General features: G+C 38.6%; 1 protein-coding gene across 2 annotated transcripts in view; it reads right to left on the reverse strand.

The window, feature by feature from the left end:
- Positions 1-23404, reverse strand: part of TMEM132D (transmembrane protein 132D) — a 264248-nt gene extending 240844 nt beyond the window's left edge. For both annotated transcript variants that reach the window (XM_063351404.1, XM_063351403.1), the window contains exon 1: positions 22447-23404. Coding sequence is in view for 1 of the 2 variants with exons in the window: in XM_063351403.1 (XP_063207473.1) it covers positions 22447-22561 (115 nt within the window). In the remaining variant the exon portion in view is untranslated. The remainder of the gene's footprint in view (positions 1-22446) is intronic.
- Positions 23405-24352: the final 948 nt, after the last annotated feature.

Genomic DNA, 24352 nt, shown 5'->3' on the forward strand with positions numbered 1-24352 from the left:
TTTTGAACTTGTCTTTGTAGTAGGTTGCAGATCTAAAATTTTCCTAGTTTAAAAATATTAGAAATAAAAGACCAAAAAAGGAAACACACAACTCACACTTGTTTCATCTTGCGACATATTATGCCACAAGGAATTTGTTTGCATAAGCAATGTTCAAATAAAGAAAGCTTTCCCTGGAGGCTTTAACTAAAATGTGCACAGCACCTTAGCTGATATTTCCACTGATTGCCAAGCTGTCCAAACAAATAGAGATTTGACAGTAAAAACACATATTCGGCTTCTCAGCCTTTCAGGAATTACATGAACATAGGTGTACTCCAAAATGCCAAAGGACACCAGCACTGGAAATTGCTCTGCAATGTGAGTGGGTCAGCTCCTAAACCATACACCCGGCACCAATATTTCTCTGGCCTAAGCCTGTTTATCATGGAGTTCAGTGTGAATTTTGAGGCCTGATTAAGTCACTGTAAATGAGAAGATGGAAACTCTGATGTGACTCCAGTAAACCACGAAAATGAATCTATAGCACTCTCTAAGCAGAAACAGCATCTTCTCCAAAGGGTCAAGGATTAATTCAATTTCAAAACACAAAATTACAACGCTTTTCTGTTTGTTCTTCTCCTTGAAGAAATTCACAATTTAGTAGAGATTTTCCAAAAATATATCTGGCATTTCTAAAATTGTGCCTATAATGTATTTCAACAGGCATTATGTTAGCTATCTCAAATTTCCCTACTAGCCCTTAAATTAAGGTGATGTAGACACAAAATGAAAAGCAAATTTTATTCTAAACATACCTCTACATCTTCTTATACTCATGCAAAAAAGACAACTGCAGAACAAGCACCAACTAGCTTCTCGAAAGTATATAAGAATTAACAGTCCTTAAACTAAATGCATACCCCAGAAGTCAAAATTGCAGGAAAGCAGTTTAACCCAGAGAGAAAAGGGAGTAAATTTCTAGAAAATCTGTACTCTAGTCCTAAATCTCTCCCTCTTTTGGACAAAACATACTGTAAAATCCCTTTGTAAAGTGGTTTGAAACCCCCTGATCAAAAACACCATGTGAGAGTAAGGTACAATTCCACTGAATTATACATTTTTTTGAATTAAAACTCCTCTCTTTTACATTGGCATAATCCCAAAGTAATTCCAGTAAAAGGTGTGTTTCCTTTTTGTATCACAGTAACAAAAAATGATGGCCCTAGTACATAAAAGGGGTGACTCTACTGACTTTAGCTAGCCAGTATTCCAGACTCTGTGAGCATCTTCTAACATAAAATAAAGCAGGTAGCACAAAGGAAATCTCTCGAGAAAAATCAACAGCTGCATTTCCACCTGAATATCTTTTCCTTATCAAAATAGCAGCAAGGTATTTGACAAAAATATGAACTTTCATCAGGAAAAATTACAGAACAGGCCTCCAGAAAGTCTGTGTATTTTAATAGGACCATTAGATGGTTTTCTCCTCAAATTTTCTGAAGCAAAGTTATCAAAAGGTTAGAGTTGAAGGCCAGCTTCCCTTGAGAAGAAAATAAATCTACCAAAATAGTTACAAACACATCCCATGAATTAAAGGTTATACAAAAAGCCAACAAGTCAGAAATACCTCTCTTCCTCCTAACCCTCCACAATGCTATCTAATTAGATTGAATGCCTTTTTATTTCATTCAGTGCAGAGAATTTCTGAAATCCCAGTTTAATCAAGCCTGAGTCCTACTACTCCTCTGAGGCACTATTTTCTTCAAAGCCATAAACTTCAGCCAAGGTTGTGTTAATTTTACACTCCTTTTTCCCCCGTTTGAATTAATAATAACCAAAATCTAATAGAATTCCAGTGTCTCACCTACTCTTTATTAAAGCACTTAATTTCTGATTTCTTTAAATATTCTCCTTTATGCCAAGATCTCTCTCATATGTTACTGAAAAAAGAAGACATTTAGAATAGATGAGCGCTATGAGGATGTTGAAGAGGGTGTCAGATGCTAGGAATGTAGCTCAATGCTCTAATCTATTGTATCCAACCACAAGCAGGTGTTCACATAAGTAGTTTAAAGAAGGCTGGGTTTCTTTTTTGTAAGAATAGAATACTGGATATTGTGCAGAATAGCTGCAAACGTGGAATTAATTCATTGTTGATTTTTCATCCACCTGTCATTTTGCATTTTATGCCTCCACTGTAAGCTCTTAGGTCTGCACAGTTCTGAAGTCAGTAGAGTCCTACCTCCCTGTACTGATCACAGTATAAATAGCGTGGATGAGGCATCCAGGAGGTACTTTGATATATGAAAGCCCAAAGAAGTAGTGGCTGTGACTATGGATGCAGATGGCTATCCACAGACACAGCTCCTTTCTAAAATCAACCATAACCATTGTTGTATCAAAGAAATGCAAATGTGGTTTTTTTTAGGGCTAGACCATGCTGATATGGATTCAGAGAAAGAGAAACAATTTCATATATGATCTCAGATGGGGACGGTACTCAACTCCAGGGGGAAGATAAACACATTTCTTAGTAAGATTTTTCATGGGATATAACTATCCAGAAAGAACCACCATGGGCACTATTTTCCACCATACCAGATAAGGTAGCCAGACAAGGAGATCCTTTGGTTCTAATGTACTATACAGTGTTTTGCCCCACTTAAAAGCCTTAAGTCTTCGGCATGCTTGCTTCTTGAGGGTAAAAGCAAGAGTGATTACAAGAGCTGTCTAGTTTAGATTACTCCTGCAGATGCTATAGCAACAAGGCCCCTGATGCGGCTGGAGAAACCTCTTTGAGGATCCGTACATCTCACAGTCTGTTTTCACACTCAAGTACTGCTCTGAAGGAGGTATTCCAGCAGGTGCTCCAGCAATACCATTCCAAAGGAGCCCAGGAACCATGCAAAAGTAGCCACAATTTGTTCCTGAAAATAAAACTGAGGGCCAAGTTATGATTTTAATTGTGGCTGTGTAACCCCAAAGATGTTAGTAGGTTGAAATCTGACGTAATATAATTAATTGTAATCCAAATAATGTTACAACTATTTACAGGATAGGTACATCTAGCTAGAAGTGGGACTGATCTGTATAAAGTCCTATTTGTCAGTGTCACAGCTCAGATATGAGCTGGGTTTAATGCATTAAAAGGGCATGAATACTGGGCACTAAAGTTATCCTTAACCTAGCAGAGAAGGACCCTTATCAAAGCAAAACAGGACCTCTTTAACTGGAAACTAGAAAAAGTCAAAAGTGGAAAGTATGTGCTTTTAATTACCATGGTGATAATCAACAGGAACAAGCTCTGCATCTTTAAAGGTGACCAAAACAAGAGTAGGTCTGATTTTGTATGCTCCTTTTAAAATGTACAATACAAACTCAATACAAAGGCAAAGCAATGAATAAAAGCCTAATTGCATGTTTGACATTATAAATGGAGAGACTAGATGGCCTTATAGGCCACTCAGTCCATAAAATCAGTAGTTATAAATTTGGCTACTAGCTTTAAGCCCTTAACTCCGGACAACAATGTCATATACCCATATGTAACCAGGCCAGGAAAACAAATCCACAAACGTAACAAAACCACACCCAACTACGTTAATATAGTCTGAGGAGGCTATGAAGGTATAATGTTGTACAGTAGCTAAATTAATTTCTCTCAGCATTATTTTCTTCTCCCACTTTTTTCCTGCCTCTCCTACCCCCAATAAATAAATAAAACGGAGGTCTTTGTCATGGTAACTGTGGAGTTACTTAGGCAAGCAGCCTCCCAAGGAGAATTGCCTCTGAACAAGGTGCCCACTAGATATACTAAGGAAAGTCACAAGGGAAATAAATATGGAATTATTTGGGTGTTTTAAATTATGTCTCAATAGCTGGTGTCTCTAAAATGGTATATAATCAGCTCACCTGCTTGCAACTCGTAAGAACATATAAAAAAATAGCAGGCCACAGATTTCTTATTAATAGAAAAAAAGATTTTTCTAAAACTGGAAGTTTGGTCGGCTTGGAAACCTGTCTGATTTAACAGAATGCTCTGAATATCACTATCAGAAAGCAAAATGAAGAAAACCAAGCACATCCCTACTTCTGGGAGTGTCAACCTGCACAAAGTGGATACCCTAATAAGAAAGTGGATATTGTGATATTAACCAGCTCTGAAACAATGTAACAAGAACTTAATTTTAGGAAGTAGATATGGACTGTACTGTGCATACAAGAAGTTATGAAAACTTTATCTGGGAATGGTAAAAAGCTATCTTGTAAGATAGCAGCCATTTGTGTAATCCTGGGGAAAGGAGAACGCAGTTCAATTCTATGATCAATGAAAGTCTTAAGAACAATCCAATCAATGTGATTCTGCTTGGAAAGGACATCAGGACTTGCTGATGCTCAGTCCCTTAAAGTTGCCTCAGAGAAACCAGGAAAAGGGAGGGCTGATTCAACATAGAGGCAGCTTCTCCCTGCCCCTCCCCATGCCCCTGAAATTTCTAATCCTTCTGATACTAAACTTCCACTGCAGACAGGACTTCCACCACATTTCCTAGGATTTTTTTTCATAATCTCATCAATATCACTATTAGGAGGTATTTTCTTCCATTTCAGATTAAGACATTCAGTACAACACTTGGTATTTCTCTTGCTTTAAGAGCTTTAAAGAGATATAAATGTATTCTGGTGTTTAATTTTAATATATTTTTTTCAAATCTTAGAAACCTCAAGAGTGGTACCAAGCTGAGGGGTACAGGATATGAAAGAATCCATAACTCTCCACATAAGCCAGTAAATATAGACAAAAGAAATATCACTGGAAGCAACTTCTGGCAGGTGACAGGGGGAACATGAACTTGTAATGCAGCAGATAAAAGAGCTATAAACTGAGGCCTCAAAATTTAAGTGTTCATGGACATTAATACCTTTCAGACAAACAATTCACTGCTGTGAGTAGAGAGATTTTTATTAGTATTCATAGAAAAATCTGTTATAATAGTGGCCCTAGCTGCTGGTGCTATAGAGCCTTTCCTTCAGACAGACAGCATGGGGAGCTTGAAAAATATCCAGTCTGATGGACAAACCTCTACACATCTCACTTTAGATGCTTGCACCCTGTTGATAAGTGCAGTTTTGTAGATGATGCTAGGGAGGCTGGCTCACAGTCCCTGATCATAGCTCATTAGGTTCCTCATAGACTTGAGAAAACACTGCACTTCATAAAGTTGACAGACTAATGGCTAATGCACTCGCCCATTCATTCTTTATTGAATTCATGCTGTTAACGCATTGCTCCACCTTTTTAAAAACAAGAAAGAACTTGCAGCATCAACAATGCACTGTGTTGTGGCTTATGACAGGACTGAGCTAACAAATTAAGAAGGTACAGATGCTGGAGACAATCAGCTGCTATGCCAAAGCTAAACAAGTCTTCAGGTATTGTATCTATGCCAAGCACTTACCTAAAATTTGTGTACCTTTTGTATATAAATAATAATAAACTTACTGCCCCATGTTAGCCATTATCCTACTATAATTTCTCTTTCAATTATGAAAAGTCAGTTTGTGCTATCCTGTGCATCTTGCTGGAGTCCCTGTTGAGTAAGACTTTGCAAAGTATGACTAAGGGTGACAGAATCTCCTTAAAGCAGCATAACATTTTATTTAATGGTATTTTTCTTCTTGGTGAATTCTAGCAGAAGAACTGGACTTGTCACTTGTAATTTCAAAATCATATAATGGACAATGCACATATTTAGCTTTATTTCTACCCCCTCCAACTCTGGGATTTTTATATACTGGCATCCTACTGTATTGCCTGGTTTTGCCTCCTATCTTAAGACATATAAACCACCTTCTGATACAAATTTTAAATGCCTTAAGAGCTCACTTTCTTAAAGATCAGCCTGAAGAGACAAATACAGAATAAAATAGCAAAACAGAAGCTACGCTTCTTTTTTAGCTTTCAAGTCAAAGAACTGCTAAAATAGAATTGTCTGTTAAGTGTGACATCACTCCCTTCTCTAAATGAAGCAAGTTAAAGCCAAAATCTAAAAGACTTCATCAACTATTGTTGTAATATTAATAGTTCTTAATAGCACATTATCATCCTTGAACTCCAGCCAAGCTTCTGTCCACTGGAGCTGGGAGCTATACTGAAGTTTTTGAAAGAGCCAAGGCCTAGATTTTCTAGTGCTCCACTCCCTCAATTAGTGTGGGAGGGTTCACAAGCATTCAGCATTCACCACTTCCCCCTGTGACATTTCTGGATGGCCTTTCAAGAAAGTACACGTCAGTGTCGAGACTAACCGAAAACCTCTTCACTTCTTTTGGTGCTTAGATTTGCAACCAAATGATTCTAGAAATCTAGCCTTCATCTACAGAGTGAAGAAATACCATCTTGCATGACTAGGTCTATTTAAATTTTGTTATCTTAAAAGAAAGAGGAAAGAAAATTAACCAGATAAGAACAGTTCATGCCTCACATTCACTAAATATTATGTGCTTCCATGTTTTATTTTCATTATGTGGAAACAAAAAAGATTTTAATTAAAAAGAAGGTGGCTACCATAAGCCAAAATTAAAAAGCGGAAAGCCTTAAGCAGTTCTTTTGAGGACTTCACAATGTCTGACAATTCCAATCTATTAGGTATCTTTCTGCCCATAGAGATCACGATTAGCCAGTAAACTTGCCCTTTCAATTCACTCAAAGCTGCTACTTCAATCTATTCCATCTGTACTCTCTGAACCTTTCATTTCCAATAGGTTCAGGCTAATTCAGAGCAGCCAGGGAGGCTGACAAGTCCTACCTTTCTTTCACATTCTCAGGGCTACCTGCTGATATCTTAAAAAGAATTTAGAAATAAATATAATACCACTTCTTTCACACAACAAAATTATTTATTTGAATTCCATTAGGGAAGCACACAGGTGTAATTAGGAATTGGTCCATGACAAACAGCCATTTGCCCCCATGCTGGGCTACCCATTCCACTGTAACAAAATAAAACACTCCTGTGAGCTTACAGATTTTGACCTAAGAGCTGAATGCCTTAAGAATCAAGATGGACATAATTTTAACGAAATTGTAACTCTGATGCAGATTCGTAAGCATTTGTAACAGTCTTTGCACATTGATAAACACAAACTAATAGGAGTGGTACTTGTGGCAGATTTACAATTCCCAGATGGCATTTGTCTACTAGTATGTACATTCTGGGGGTGGAAGAGAAAACGGGGGTCGGAAACAGGAAGCCTACACAAGATATGATGAGCCATTAAGACTTACCAATTTAGTCACAGCACCAGTTCACAAGGAAAGAAAAAAAAAAACCAAGTGACTAAGAACTGGGAACTGCCTGGGTGACAGGCAGATGTGAGAGATCTCATACAATAGTAGTCTGTAATGCTTAGTACAGAACTGAAAGCCAAAGAGAAAATGCTAAGCTGGCCCAGATCCATGATTATGAAAGGGGGATGCTCAGCTTTTTGGAAATGGTTGCAACAGCAGCCATTGGTGATGGCTGAAAATGACCACAGCTATGCCACTGGAGCAAGGAAATAAAATACAAATTTATTCCTGGAAACTCCTGCGTCTTACATCTTACATTACCATACTGCAGCCTCTATCATCACTGCTACAGAATTCAGCTACTCACAATTAGTTTGTCTGGATTAAGAATATAAAGATTCCAAAATCTTTCAACTCACTCATCAAAATACTCAGCATACAGGTAAGTAGCGTCTACTTCAGGTTGAAGTATTATAGCTGAATACAAAAGTATAAAGCATAGTGATCACCACATAATCAACAACAGTGGGAGGTTTTCCCTCCCTTCAAAAGCTTCAACCAAGCCATGAAAAGGAATTTACTGAGGGAAAACAGGAACTGACAGTATTTGTTACATAAAATTATCATATCTTTGTCTAACTTCCATGGCTTTACCTTGGTCATCATTAAGTACTACTATTATACTTTTATTTAAAGTGTTGCTGCTTTGTAGTTGAAATGGGATGTTACTTTGATAAGGCTCATCAGCTGAAAATGGCTATTATAAATGTATGAAGTGATCACTGTCAAACTTTTTTCCATTTTCACTGGTTTCCATGCCACTCCATAAGCTTGAACATCTGATTTCCATCATCATGATTTTTTTCTGCAAGGGAATGAGACTTAAAAGGCTTAGGAACAGATCACTGGAGGTACAGTTTGGCATTACAAAAAAAAAAAAAAAAAGTGTAATTGCAGGCTACTGAGGCACATACTCAGCCCTCTTCCATCTCAGATCTGATGAGCATGTGGCCTCAGGGTGAGATTATTCACAGTCCCATATCTATTGGAAAGCTTTTCTTTTTGGTAGGTTAGTTTTCCATCAGATCAGGGAGCTGAACTACCTCAGTACACAACTGCAGTATTGTTGAAGCTGGTGTCTGCAAAAAAACTGCTAATCTATATAAATGAGGGAAAAAAAAAAAAAGATTAGTTTTCAGCTGGATCAGTCAGGTCTCTGCATGGTTCATTACTCAACTGCATAAATGCCAATGCCACACAAGAAAGAGGGACTGCAGCAGACTCAACTGAGGCTGACTTGGCCTACTGAGGAGCCATACCATCCATGCTCATTTTCAGATCAGATTCAGCCTAAGAAAGAACAATTCAAAGTTTTCTTCTGACTGCTTACAGCTTAGATTTAAGTGAACAAAACTGAACACCCAAAATACAGGAAAGCACCACTACTCAACTACTGTGCTAGCACTATACCTGTAAAATACATTTTTTAATTTCCAGGAAAGGTCTGTCATAACCATTTTCTACAGCCAAATTATATGAAGTCTGCACATTTCTCCGGTAAAGATAGACCTTAACTCCAAAGGACTTACTGTTCCTTGTGGTGTTTTCACAGCACTTAGCACAGTTTTCATTGCAATATAAAATAATATGTCACTTCATTATTTCTTTGTCTTAAGTTGCGTAGTATCTATAGTACCACATAATGCATCATTTCTCTGTTACCAGCACATTTGATGACCGCTTGTCCAGGGCAGAAGGCAAGTTCTATTGCGAGAGCTGTGCAGTCTACTTCAATTGGCAAGGAAACAAAAACCTTTTCAATATCACCTTTTGCCAGCAGGTCAAGGAATGACACTGAGGGCATTGGGAAAGGTGAGAGCTTCCATTAGGCAAAGGAAAGAATGCTGAGAAAAACCCTTTACAACTGGAAAAAGAGGTGAGAATTAAGAAGGTCGCATGAATGAGAAAAACATTTTACTACAAAAAGAAAAGGAGTTATTTTCCACCACAGAATATAAAGATGTAACTGAGCATCAGTTATTTTAGTTTTCCTTTCAGGTGGGTGAAATAAAGTACAAACCATTTCACATGAGATTATTATGAAAACAAGCAAAAAAAAAAAAAATCTATCTTGGTTGTTTGTGACTTGAATTTATCATAGGCAAAAATAAGATTTATTTGTTTCATGAAAAATTATGGTAGCTCAATATTTGTTTTAGTCTGAAACTAAAGTTAAAATTTCAGTTGTTCCCCACCAAGGATGTTCCACTGATTTAAAAATTCCAGAGCGTTTCACTTGTTTGGCTGAACAGAGCAAAGCTGCTTTTCCAGTTTTTCGGTATTAGACCGCATGGTAGATCTCCTGTATCAGCTGTTCTTTAGCCAGAATTTATCTGCAAGAAGTACTCACAGCGATTTTGGGAACCACCTCAGAAAAACAGCCCTGACCCCTGGTCATTTTGTGTAGAAGGAATTGTGTCCTCTTAGTTCAAACTGCTTTAACTAACACGAGGGCAATTTTGCAGTTTGATAGGAGACTGGTTTTCTAGAATAAGGTCAAATATATGTGTAACTTGCCCCTGGGCTATGGTGTAGGCATGTGTGAGGGAATCTGAGGACATTAGACCTCCTGGGTGATGGGCATTGTCTGTGCACATACTATCTGCACAGGAAGCAGATATTCTGATTTTCTTTATTATGCAGTCTTCACAATCCCATTCTTCACTATCAGTTCTTACTGTGCAGAGTAGTAGCACAGAACAGAATACAGATTGATCTTTGTTTCTTCTTCTTGTCTTGTAACTTTCATAAATTTCTTCTTACTTGCCCTCAGTCCTAATTTTCTGGGCTCTTTGCCTAGGTTTCCAAATATTTTCTGGTAATTCCTACAGGTCAGTACTACAAGTTTAATGTAATCTCAAAATCTAAGATTATATAGTCTGTTTTCCTTCACGATTCCTTCTGTTCATCTCAGTGCTAAAAAGAGGACTTGGACTTGCAATTGGAAGGAAAACAGTAGTGGCACTGACCTATAATTAAGGAGGCAAGAGAAAGTGCAAAACTATGGAGGAATTCACTTACTGAGTGTCTGAGAGAACCATTTATTCAGTCATTGGAGAAGAAAATTATGAGGTACCAGAAAGCAGCATTTGCAAAGGACCAGTCGTATTTAGACCAGGACAAATACATCAGCTATTCCCAAGACAGATGTCAAAAACATAAAATGTAACTGAAACCACTACAATAATTCCATAGGCTCCAGATGAGATTTTGATAGTGCCTGTCAGTCAGAAGAAGATAAAACAAGTGTGAGAATGTATAGTTTCTCTGACAAGTTGATCAAACTGGCAGCAAACAACTGCAACAAGTCAAAGAGCATACCCAAGAAGCTGAGGAAATGGTGCAGTGTCACCACAGACACAAAGACTAGGATGCCTACTATTCTCAGATTGAAAACACAAATGAGAATGGACTTATTAGGAAAAAATGATGTGCTTTAGCATGAACTTTAGTATGAACTAAAACACTAGAAAACCCCTGTTATACCAAATAACATCTGGGAATATTCTCTTTGCATTTTAGGGGGAATTTTTCTTCATCCCTTGCTCTTCACTGTCTCCCAGCAACCTTCCAGATAGAAGTTGTAGGCCATAAAGACTTAAGGTTTGACAGAGCTAATTATCATAGAGTTTATCCTATAACCTACTGCAATAGCTAAAATCATCTGAGGTCCGTGAATGCTTCCCCCTGCACCTAAAGTCCGTTACTATCAGGACATCTCTATGAGGGATCTTCAGTTTTGAATTCACTGTTCCTGATTTAGACTGCCAAAGCCCAGATTTGTTAGCACTGCAAATATGCTGCCAAATTAATCGTTCTTTTCTGAAGCTGCTGTAAAGAGAGCAGTTGAAAAGAATCTCTTCATGAACCATCCTTTTTACTGTTATTGATGCAATTTGATTATTTGGTGAGAACCTATAATGCATACAAAGACATTCTAAACATCAAGACTATAAATACCGTAACAAAGGTTTGCTATATATAGTATTCTCCACTTACAAGCATTTCTCTTTTTTCAGGGTCTGATCCAAACTGCATGCATAATTCTGATAGGAATAGATGAAAGGATGAAAGAAGCATATGACTGCATAGAAATAGAAAGAAAATAAACAAATAAATGCTTCAACAGTGATTATTGTACCATTACTCTGATCTATTGCTACTCAGATAAAGAGTCTAAATAAAAAGGTAAGACAAGATACAGCTGATGCTGATCTATGTATTTTAAACTACTGCAGCAGAAACAGCAGGGAACATTTACAGCAATATCCAAAGTTATGATAGGATAAAGGAGAAAAAAAGATAACAGCAGCAGCAAACAACTATGTAAGGATCACAGATCTCAGGTATTTACCTTGGTTAGCATTTCATCCATTACACAAATGAAGCACTAACAAAAGCAAAGAGAAAGGAGCACTGAGATACCATTCAAAATATCAGCTTGCTGGATAGCACTTTGGAAATACCATTTTAATTCTCAAGGGAATTCATAGTGATATTTGCTTTGTATTTTTTCTAACCTGAAATTTGATCCATTAAATTCAGTCTGAATTCTGGACCTCAAGAAGCTGGCTGATTTCAAAAGACAGCAAGTCCAAAGAAATCTACAAGGATGCAAACATGAGAACATAAAGGGTACTTGCACTTGGATGCATATTGCTAAGGTGGTCCACAAGCTTTCAACCAAAATAGCTAGAAAATGTCAGGAAACCTGCAAACAGCAAAGATTCACTTAATTTGAAAACTTCATATACACAGCTCTGCTGTTGATCATTTATTAAATGAGGATGGAACCGTCTCTTTCTTCAGTTGCAAAGAAGGGATCTTGCCAATTTTCTCACAAATAGTACCACCATGTGCATATTCCACAGGTGAAAAATGCTAAATGTCTTTATTGCCCAAATGGTTTCAAAACTAATGACTGTTGAGAATGGTTTTTTACATGAAGGCATTGCACATCTCAGAACATACTGAAAAGCTGCCTTAGCTTAATGGTCTATTCACTCAAAATGCCATAGTAGCATGAAAGATTGACTGTTGCTGAGGCCCCCAAGAAAAACATTCTTGAGTAAATGGGCAGCTAGAAATTGAAGTTCAAGTATCTTTTACTGGCCCTACACAGATCTACAAACCAAGACTAGTATTGTATAGGGCATAGAGGAGACAAGAGAACCATGCTTCAGATGGAAGCCTTCATCTCAGCTGGAGTTTAAACTGCATGTAATTTAGAAAAAAGAACTTAAAGACTAGGATTGTGTCTGATTCTCTATGCGTTCTTATCAAGTCAGCTTGGAAGCTTAGAAGAATCCATTTATTTTGACTGTTTCAATTTTCATGTCCCATCAATAACAGAAGAGACTAGCCAACAGTTTCTTTCACCAGTCTATCCCGTCACCACTGCTATCCACTATGTTTGCAACTTAATAACATGAAGGAGCTTAAAATAAACCCCAAAGACTTGAAGGGGCAGAGAAGGAATGAAGTATTTCTAAGATCAGTACCGTCTGCCAAAAATACATTTTTTCATTGCAAGTGGTTTGTTGCGTTATTATATAGATAATCAAAATCTTTTCTTTAATAGTTTAGTAACATGAATTATAACAGAAAGAAATATAAAAACATCTTTATGACATCTTTTTATAAGCAGCTTTTTAAGTTCCATTTATCACGTTGCTGTTTGAAAAGGTTTAGATAGCTTATCAATTGTAACATCATGGGATGGGATCTACTTAAGCATTTAGAAATTTTTAATCACACAGATACTTTCATTATATCTTTAATTTTTTCCTCTTACCCTACTCTTCTTTTCTATTCTTACAAGCCTAAAAGTTGTTCATGTTGTCCAATAATCAACAACCAGAATGCCACGTTCCAATTTTTAACTCAGCCACTAGAAATTAATTATTTTTGTGTGGTAAAACGCACATTCTCACCTGAGAAGAGGGGCAGATGCTATATAAACAGCAAGTAAAACAGGTTCTGCTCTGAACAACTTGTATTCTGAGTAGACATGACAGTTTAAAAGGGAAAGGGAAAGCAGAGAACTAAAATGATTTTCCAGTGGTTACAGAGAGCCAATGGGTACCCTGAGTCCTAAATCACCATCGTGAACCACTACATTCTCTAGCTTTCATAAAGAAAAGAATGCCAACAAGGTAAAATGACTGCATTTCTGTACAAGGATAATAATACCTGACTAAAAAATGTTACAGGAAATCATGCTTTATAAGGTCATTTAAAAGAATAAACTAGTACTATTAGAAGACCATTCCAAACTATCAATCATTTTCCTATTTTAAAGTCTATCAAATAGAGATATTTCTGCCTTCGCAAAATATCAAACAGTATGCAATCCTCAGTTTTGTTGGAGAAGCCAGTGTTCACGGATGGCTTTTCTGAAGAGATTTTGTTTATTTTTTAAAAATACAGAGCATGCTGTCAGGGCTGTAGTACAGGCTGGCTCAGTGGAAACCCATTAAAACCACTTTACTGGGCAGATGGTGTCAAAGAGTCAGAAGTATATAACAGAATCCTACTGTGCACAAGTGTTCAGTATGCAAGAAATCATCTCTTATCAGACAACTGCTGCAGGGGACACAGTCAACCACAAAGGAGAGAGCAGAGCACAGCTAAAGTCATGATAGCCTTACAACAGTTTGCCCAACAATATGGATATAGAATGAGAGAACCCTAAGTGATAAACACCGAGTAAATGAGAGGAAATCTATGGAGACCATCATATCAAGCTTTAAAAAGCAATACATTGCTTTTATTGTTATTCACTGAAGTTGTAACCACTCTTTGTCATTGAGGGATATCACAACTCAGACTAAAATAAGATTTGAAAAGCATCCACTAAATTTTGGATCACCATTTTTTCACACCCTGATTTACAGGATTGCTGAGCAGTTGGCATTTCAGCAGGATTTCTAAGAATCGGAACAAAGAAACTCTTTAGAGACATCTGGAAATAGAGGCCTTGCCACTACAGTCTAGAAGATGACAGATTTCAATTAGTCATATATCGGGTGCGCACTAGCACACCAGTAGATTATGAGACACTCCTTTCGCATATGTTCCTTTTCCATTCTCTTCTAAAGAAGGTACACCAAGTTTTTCTAGTGTTTTCATATGAGCCCACTTCTGTAGGCAAGCTGAATGTGTAACAAAACACATAACTCCTATGATTGAGTTTAATAGATCCTGAACAGAATAGACGCAGTGCAAATTATCATAAATGGGACAGATTAGTCAAAACTTTAAAAGTATTCATCATATGCTGCTTACAGAGTAACAAAGTATGGTAATAAAGTTACAGAGTGTGTATGCACCTCTTTCCTCTGCTGGGCAGAATCAGGATTGCACAGTTCTGCCCCAAGTCCCATGTTGTTGACCACATAGTGATACCCTTCTTCAGCTCAAGAGCTACAGGCTTGTGAACCTGAGCAAACTAGATCCTATTTTTATTTCTGAAAATGTACTAAAGATGACAGGAGGGTAACTGCTGATACATGGTGTTTTTACACTTTTATTACACTGGGAAGTTTTGTCAGAGCTGAATGTTCCTTCAACAGTAGCTCAAAACACAATCCACTGAAACAACATCAAGACCTCCTTCATACCAGGAAAACCTGACAATACACTAAGAACAATGTAGGAAGTCAAATGTAGGAATTTGCCATCCATAGACAAGAAAACTAACTACCCAATGTGTACTACCAAATTAAAATTAACCAGGCAAGACTGATTATATTAAGACAGAGATGCAAAACTCTGAAAGATAAATACAGATGTTTCAACTACAGGCACATGCAAACCATCACTGTTTTCTTTTCTTGAAGACAAACGCAATGAGTCACCATGGCTCAGTAGAAAATGGAGGATATAATTATGTGCTAATCCAGGATCTTTGATAAGTGGATTGAAGACTAAGTGGTATTGTTTCCTTTCTTATATTATGGATTGGATTGATACTCAGAGAGACTATTGGCTAGTTATCTCTGCCAACTTTGGATTCCTCCTCTTGTACAATGGATTTACATAATGTATTCTGAGGACATAAAATGTACACTTTTAAAAATATAAATAAAAAGCAACTAAGTGATGTTGAGGGCCAACAAAATTCAAGGTTCTGAGATAATTCAGCATTAGATGAGACTAAACCCTCTGACTTGGAGGATTTTTTTAGCTTGCAAGATGTACAGCCTCATCTGTGTGAATATCTGGACATCTGCCTTGTTCCTCAGCAAGAGGTCTGCAGGCTGCCTGCTCAACAGTCTGCCTACCTTGAAAGCAAATACATCAAAAGACATGCTGTAGAGCATCCTGGTGCAGCTAGAGAGGATGCTTCTTCGGTTGCTTCTTAGTCTATCTTGTAAAGTTGCATACACCAAGAATAAAGAGTGTGTGGATATCTTTCCACACTTCTGCTTGGCACGCTCATTACTATTGCCCCACTACTTTTTTCTACATAACTAGCTAACTGATTTATTTCACTCTTTTTATAGGATCTTTGTTATTCAATATCCTTCCCCCTTCTCATGTTTTAGAGTCTACATGGTCATTTTTATATGTGGTTTTATTTTGCTTGCTCCAGCTGCAAAACTGCAAACTAACGAAGCCCAGTGCATTCCACCAGGGAGAAGAGGAGCTATTAAGATTAAAAGACACCATTAGCAGAAAAGCAAATTAGTATAAAATGGTATTGAATAAATTAACACTGGAAAATGATTACTAACGATTACCGTAGAAAATTTCTGGAATACCTTATCCAAACCATCTTACACACCGTTGTGACAAAAGTCTTTATTTACAAACAAAAACCAAAACAACTAAACAAACCAAATCAATGCAAAGTAATTTAAAAACAGAGCTAGATGGGCCTGTGAAGAGGTGAAGTGACTATAGGAGGAGGGAAGAGGCCTTCTATTTTGTAAATTTGGGGAAATGTGACATCAGCGTAGATTCATCCACTACCACTCATTTCTACACGGTCTGTACAATAAAGAAAAATGTGTGCATTTTGCTAAGCAACTTTCAGGGAGACAACTGCCTGCAACACAGAAAACTCCTTCTAGAAACCTTTCTGGAAGCCTAAATTAAAAAAAAAAAAAAAGGGCAAAAAACCAAATAAAAACCCAAGACTAAGAGTATAAGAGCAAACAGATATCCTCTGTGAGTACAGCAGAAGCCTTTTGGGAAGTTAATTGACCCTACAGTGCAGATGCTGTTGAGTGACTGGCAGACTACTCCTACATTGCTTCACTGAACTCAACTCAATGTTGATTTAAGTGAACCTATGCTGCATTGGATTAGAAACACTCACACCATCAGCGATTGTGTCTTAAGTACTGAGGCAATACTAAACAGTTCAGAGAAATACTTTAAATTACTACAGTTAGTCTCACTACAGTGGTTTTTCTAAACCCTTTTAAGGACAAGAGCTGCCTAACTTTTTGAAAGAAATCCAGACCATCTTACACAGTATTGTCACAAAGGTCTTTGTTTACAACCAAACACAAATTGGGATGCACTCTGAAAGCATTCTTGTTACTTCTGTTTCCTCCCCTTGCTTTTTTCTAGCTTGCATGCATAAGGTTTCTGGCACTGGTTTCACAACACTGCTCAGATGTTCTATGAATCACCACTGGTGTGTGGGCCACAGGCTGAAAAACACCACTTCAGAAAACTCTGTCTACACTCTGAATTAAAGCATACTAAAGGCAATGAAACCCAATATACCGACTGTAATGGGCTCTGGATCATACCCAACGTGGATCAATAGATGGATATATTATATTGCAGAGCTGGAAGTAGTATCATCCTCTAGGTCAAGTTTAAACCACTAAAGTAGAAAGCGGAAGCTTGCATAGATACTATGTAGGCTGTACCTCTTTTGAGGATGAAGACTTTCAATCCATTTGCTCTTTGGGGCCATCAGACTAACACCTTACACTGGAATTAAGTTTATTCAATAAAAGAAGAAATCAAGGACATGAAGAAGCCAATCCTCATTCTACAGTTAATTTTCTCCCCACAGAGGAGGGTGAAGTAGCCCAACATCCTCAAATATGTACTTTAAATCTGCTCATAATAATTAGTGTTATCTAAATGTCTCTGAACTACTTAAAATCCACTTCATTTTGAACTGTCATTAATAATGCAGCAGGCAATATTACAAAGAGTGGTGAAAATCAAGTAATTTAATGTAACACTTTCTAAACCAAACCTGCAATGAATCTCAGCTGCCTTTTCAGCTTCTCTGCAATCAATCTGTCTGGAGTCATGTTTATGTATCCTAGGACCCATGATAGACTCCTACTAGACTTGGCATCCACAACAACCTCAGGAGGTTGATTTAATGCAAACGCAGCATGAAAAATCAGATTATATTTTGATTCTCTCTTTTATTAAATAAAACTGATCTTTATTCAATAAAGCTGCTTTTATTAATATCTAAAACATTGGTTGGTGTCACAGAGCCCGCCAGTCCTATGGAACTAATAAAAGAAAAGACAGAAGTAAAAAATGAGAACATTACAGGGAAATATTAGAAACCAAATCACATTAAGCCAGTATTGCAGCTGACAAATAAAACACAGGTCTAGCTGTAGAATTTTTTAGTTTAGTCTGAATTTATTATTTTTGCTGAAAGAAATCAGAATGGGGCTTCTCCCAGAAGCACACTCTGGCAAGAAACACAGTAAGAGCAAAACAGTGCAACTTAGTTTTCTCTTCTGTTGTATAATGTCTCAAACAAGTGGAAGTTCAATGCACCTGGGACAAAGTACAAAACCTTTGGTTTTGTGGGAACAGATCGAACCTTAAGCTAGAAAGATAGAAAGATATCCTTTCGTTTTTGGGTTTTTAAGAAAACTTTTGGTGTTCCTGCATATAGGCAAAGCTTACAAGAAAAACTCTACTGACCAGACCTGTACTTTATGCTCATCTAAGAAGTGGTCATCTGAAAACAGCATGCAGTAAATTTTCTGTACATATCAGTTGCACAGCTAGAGCAACAGATGCCTGTGATGTGTCTGTCCACAAGTAACGTCAGCACTGTTACTCTGAGAAAAAGAATGTGTCCTTCATCATCACAATCAAAATCTGTCAACATGAACTGAAATTCAACCCTGATTTCCCATCTAGTCACCACCAAGAAGGAGGGGGGAAAAAAGAATATATATCTAAAATCAAATATAATAATCTTCAATTTTAGTCCCATATACAGCACTATTTTCCATTATTAATATACTACCAGTGTTAGTATTCCAGAGCAATGAACTCCAAAGTAAGTAGTGCTGAAACACAGGTTGTTGCACTCCTCAGCTTTTCATTTTCCATGTTTCTACTTATATTAAGTCCACAGCACACTTCATTGTCAGTGGGAGATCTGCTTATAAAGATCTTCAGAAATGGCCCACAGCCTTCTGGAAGATGGAATATAACTAACAAGCTTAGCTGGGTAGTTCTTTGTACACCACTACCCCCACTGAAGCCAGTGGATGCACAAGTGAGATTAAAGTGGCTTCCTGCACAACTACAATTCACAAAGATATAACCCACTGAAATAATGAGAGAAGTATTTCAGCAATTATTGTGGACAGAATGACACATTCTGATACTAAGTATCATCCCGGAATCAGTAAAATTGCATAAAGCCAAATATAGAGCATCCATAACGAGACAAAAAAAAAAAATCTACAATGTAAGAGTCAATGGAAATCAAAAGGGTTCAAAGAATACAGAAATATGGATAATTCCAAAGAAAACAGGGCAATTTAAATCCAAATATCCAGACACTTCTCTCCTCTAATGTAACCAAAACTAAATGTTTGGGGGGTTGGATTCTGAGAGATTTTCACACCCACACTTTCCTATAATAGAAGATTGGCATCACGACAAATGTGCTATCCACATCTGTAGCCTATGAGGAAAACTCTTAGGGGTATACAAGGTAATCATGCCTAATGCAGTTGCCAAGCCTCCACATTTATAAAAACTGAGAGAAAACAAAAATCAAAGCAGCAGCTATGTGGCCTGAGATCTCACTCTAGAAAGCGACTTGCGGGAAGATTTCATCCCAGGATGACAGAGAAGAACACGGAATGCTCAGCAGAACACAAGCAGAAAAAGTCACTAAAATATGCACTTGTTTTGTTACTGTCAACTTAAACCTGAAATTTGAAATTTATTAAATCAGGTTTTTTATCTGACAACAATAATTCATAATGTAAAAGGCTCCTCAATCTTAATCTCACAATATACATGCTAAAATTTTTTATCATCTTACAGGAGGTGCTCAGTTCGTTATAGACTTAAGCCAAGCATGGAAACTGGTGTTCAAGGAAAGTACTGAAGTTTTTATTCTACTCTAGTGAAGCTAATAAGAGGTTTTCCCCTTAAACAAGGGAACAAAATGCCCACATTATTGTGCCCATTGTATTAGTCTATGGTTTCATTCGACTGGGCTTGGTTACTTTTAATTGAAGATTTCTGAAGAATTTTTTTTCATAGTTGATACCGAAAACAGCAAAATGCTCAACTGGCTGAGGGTAAGCACTGGCTCCCTAGGACTGACTCAAGAAAACTCCTAGTTGAAGACAAAGCTGTGAAATGCAACTACCCCCGTAAGTACAGTTACATAGCCTTATAATATCTGTCCTTAATCTATGTATGTATATATATATATGTACACACACATATATATAATTAGACCAACAATGTATTAAAATACATGGATTATGTCATCACAAATTGTTCTGGTAAGAACACAAAGCTCATTATTGAAAACAACATTTCATTTCTCAGGCTGGAGCTATTTTCTGCATTTACAAGATAAAAGCAAAGCAAAACCACAATAGTATTCTCAAGTCTTCAGCATTATTACCTGAAAGATTTGGAAACTGTGCCATAAAAAGGTGCGTTGCCATGGTTCTGAGTAATCAGCAACAGACCTATACACAATAGACAGCTGATTGCTGTTGCATGTTAAAAGATTTTTTATCTCTTTAGGAAAACTTTGTCATCATGTCATAAATAAGAGAGTTTTTCTATTAGCAACAGAAAGGCATCAAAGAAACAGGCACTGTAGTAGTTAGTAATCAAGTCTGATTATTTTTTTCGTTTTCATCTTCTTACAGGGCTGGGGGAGAATTGACCTTTTACATTGTCAAGTTTATACTGTAAATCTCTGGAACACTTTTCAGAGTGTACTAAGGCACAGTAGTACAGATGGAGTCTGTTACCAAGTATGGAAATAGACAGATACATTAAAGATAGATATCTTTATTACTAAAGAGCAAAGAGTCCCAGCAATCATGTAGTGGTATATTGGATATCTGAAGTGCAAAATAAATAGCACAGACAATACTAGTAATTCTAATGGGATCTTGTGTATCTAGTTTCAAAACATACCAGATTTAATGAGACTTCACAATCACAATACATAGAAAAATCTCACTCATCAGTTTTTAAGGCATTTTTTTTCCCCACCTGAGACCTCCCTTCCAAGTCCAATTTTTCTGCCTTTCAAGGAAGTGTAAGTAACATTTCAGAATAAAATCATATATGAATGTTATAATTGCTGAGCTGGCAACAAAACAAACACTGTACTCTGTAGGACTGAAATGCCACTTATACTCCAGTCTTGGAATAAGCTGCAATCTCAGTCAAACACTATGTTAATGCAGTGTTAAGGCTGCACACTGAAACACATCAAAAAATAGGAGATGAAAAAGTTAATGTTCTTACTGCATTATTAGCCTATCCAAAGTACTAATATTTCTTATAATAAAATACATAATTTACAACCTAGCTGAGAAATCAAAAGCTACTGGTGTGCAATGTGAATGAAGAAATCTTTTGAAAAGACTTAGACTTCCCATCCCTGCTGCTAATGCATTTCCAATCGCAACTTTAAAACTGTACTTAGGTAGGCACTGCATTTAGGTAACATTTGAGGAGATTTATAATTTTGTTCCTTTCTTTCTTAACCTGTTCTAAGGAAAAAGGAGAAGTGAATTTGATACAGAGAACCACCACAGAAATACACAGCTGTATATTTTACCTTCTGCCAGTAAAATTCAGCTCTGGATACAAAGTAATTAGTAAAAATAACTCACTTAAGAAAGAAGAAAAGTGTTGATATCTGGAAGTGTAAAGAGGTGTTAAGAATAATACCTTTTTTTTAAAACAGTGACGTTTATAAGCAGAACTCTTTATCAGTATGTTTGCAAAATCTAGATTGAATGCATACGCTATTATTCCTCTCCAAAGACTAACCACGTGTGAACTTCAATTTTGTTTTCCTGACAAAATATAGCTGTTGATGCACAATGTCTTCTCAGTAGAAATGTGTATTTCTCCTAATTTGTCTTCCACTGGAATGCTCAGAATAATCTAAATTAAGAATTGCAAAAATACATTCACCTTTTGGCTGATGCCATTGATGTAAACTTTAAGTTCAAAGGAGGATTTAAATGCACACAAAAACATGTGCATTGTCTGTATTCTGGTTTTCTGATTCTTGCTGTAAATACACTCAAGGGAAACAGGAAGGTATCACTGAGTCGCCTGAAGTCACACTGTCAGGACATTCAAACACCACTCAGCATGCAGAACATCTGACACCTGGTTCAGGCTCTCATCAAAGCTTTTAAACATTTCAGCAAACATGTATTTCTGTGGTCAGTAAAACATTGCCAGCCAGTCAGAGATACAGGATTTTTAATTTGAAAAATTACTTAGAAGATAATGGTGGGGCAACTAACCTCAATAGCTTGTACCTCTGAGGATTTCAAATTTACAGATAACAAAGCCTTCGCAATCCAAAACTGAGTTGCCACCTATGCTCGTCACTGGCATCTACTACACGATCAAAAGTACAATAGGCAGTAACAAATGCTTTAGTAAATGGTAGGCTGTTTGTCATAATCGACCAAGAAAAACTCCGGCCACTCAGGATTTCCTATCATGATATCTTTGGTTTTGACTAGCACATGACTCCCCCCAAGTCCTTGAGTCGTGAATTGTGGGTATCAACAGTCAAGGCATTACAGAGGCTGTGTATGAGAAATAAACAAGATGCAGTGAAACAGACAGAAGAGACTGAGCCTTACCTTTGGAAAAAACTGCTGCCAGGCTCAAGAGGAGAGGTGACAACAGATGCCCCATATTGCTAATCCCAGAAGTGCACATCCTAGGGTTTGTGGAGAAGTTAGGGCTCAGTTTCATACACTTTGTAGTCAAAATAAAAATCGGTCAACTGGAGAGGCTACATTTCAGAAAAGGTCATCTGGAGAGCACAAAAAGCATTTCCTTCGGAAAGAGGACTTACTTCTCCAGCTTTAACCCTCCCCTTTCCTCCCTCCTTTCTTCAAAGCAGATGATGCTGTGAAAGAAGAACCCTATCCTCTCAATAAACAAATAAATAGGAAACAGTTCTGGTTAAAATCTCAGTCCCAAGCCTCAGCTACCTAAGGCAGGCAAACAGCCCCCTACCCCAGAACACTCCCGCGCCCCGGGGTCAGGCGCGCTAGGCAGGGGCTGTGAGGCTCCGCGCCGCGCACCCTCCGCCTCCGCGGACGCAGATTCGCCTGCCCGCTCCTGCCCGCCGCCGGGCTGCGCCTCACAAAGCCACGCGTCCCAGTGGAAAAGCACGTCTGCTCCCCGGGCGTCACCAAAGTTTTCCTTTAGGTGATGCTGATCAGCCCAGAAATCATCCAGACACGGAGACAGGGGGGTTGCTGTTGCGCTCTCTCTCTTTTTTTAAGTTCTCAATTTCCTCATTGACTTGTTTGACTTTCTGCAAGAGAGAGAGGGGGCAAGCTCGGCTCCCTCCAGAAGGTCATTGCCACAGATGTGCTTACTGCTCTCGGGGCCGGCGGGCGCAGCGGCCGCGACCGGCGGGGATCTGCCGCCCCTGCGGACGCTGCTCGGTTGGAAAGCGAACCGGGGCGCCGGCCCCGGCCCTCCCGCCCGCCCGCCTCCTCCGGCCGCGGCCCATCCTACGCCTACCGCCGTTGCTGTTTACAGAGAGACAGAGATTTAAACCGCGAGGTGTCGCGAAAAAAATAACAAAAAGAGGAGGGAAACAAATAAATAAATAAGCACACGACCCAAGCCCCGCCTCGCACCAGGCAGCCCGGCAGCCCCAATCCCTGGGCAGCGGGGCGCGGAGCGGGGCGGGGCGGCCCGGCCCAGCCTCCTTGGCCAGGGGAGACGAGCACCGCCACCGCCCGCCGGCGGAGGGGCAGCGGTGGCTCCGTTGGTACGGGCAGAGCGGGGCATCCCTGGCGGCGTCAGTCCTGGGGAGGACGCGGCTGTTCCCTGCCCGGCTGTCTCAGCCGGGCTCCCCCGAAGCAAGCTCGCAGGGCCGGCCCCGCGGAGACACATGCCGCTGTGCCGCGCCGGCGGCGCTCCCGAAGCCCAGCGGCCGCGGCGCGCAGGGCAGAGCCGCAGCCGGCCGTGCCCTGGGGCAGTCACAAGCCTGGGCTTCTCCCAGCACCCAAACAAACCACATCCCTCCGGCTGCCAGAAGCGACAGAGCGCGGCGCGTTGGCATGTGTACACTGCTGCACGTGGCGAGGTTTTGGCTGCTTCCTTCGTCCAAATCGATCGTGCATTCAGCTCTCCCTAAGTCCCTGAAACAGGCGAAGGGTGGTGCAGCCGTAACGGGGAAGTAATGCGAAGACGGTGTAGTAAAATACTTCGTACATATTGCAAGAGCAGCAGGAAAAATGCCTACGTTTGGTCTAAATAGTGTTCAAAAGTGCTGGGGAAAAATAACCGACGTTAGGTTTCCATTACAGAAGGTATCAATGCGAGAACCATTCTGCTAACCCAAACATTTGGTCAAGCTTAATAATGTAATTTATATTATCCTTGGCAAGAACTCACAGCCACTTTGTTCCTTCACAAGATACATATTTGGAAGCAATAAAAACATTGTTCTTATACTAACATCCACAGTGCTGAAGCTTTAAAACAGGTCTATCAAAATAAACTTTGAGACAGTACACTGTG

This window comes from Chroicocephalus ridibundus, chromosome 13, assembly GCF_963924245.1.
Source record: "Chroicocephalus ridibundus chromosome 13, bChrRid1.1, whole genome shotgun sequence".
Lineage (NCBI taxonomy): Eukaryota > Metazoa > Chordata > Aves > Charadriiformes > Laridae > Chroicocephalus > Chroicocephalus ridibundus.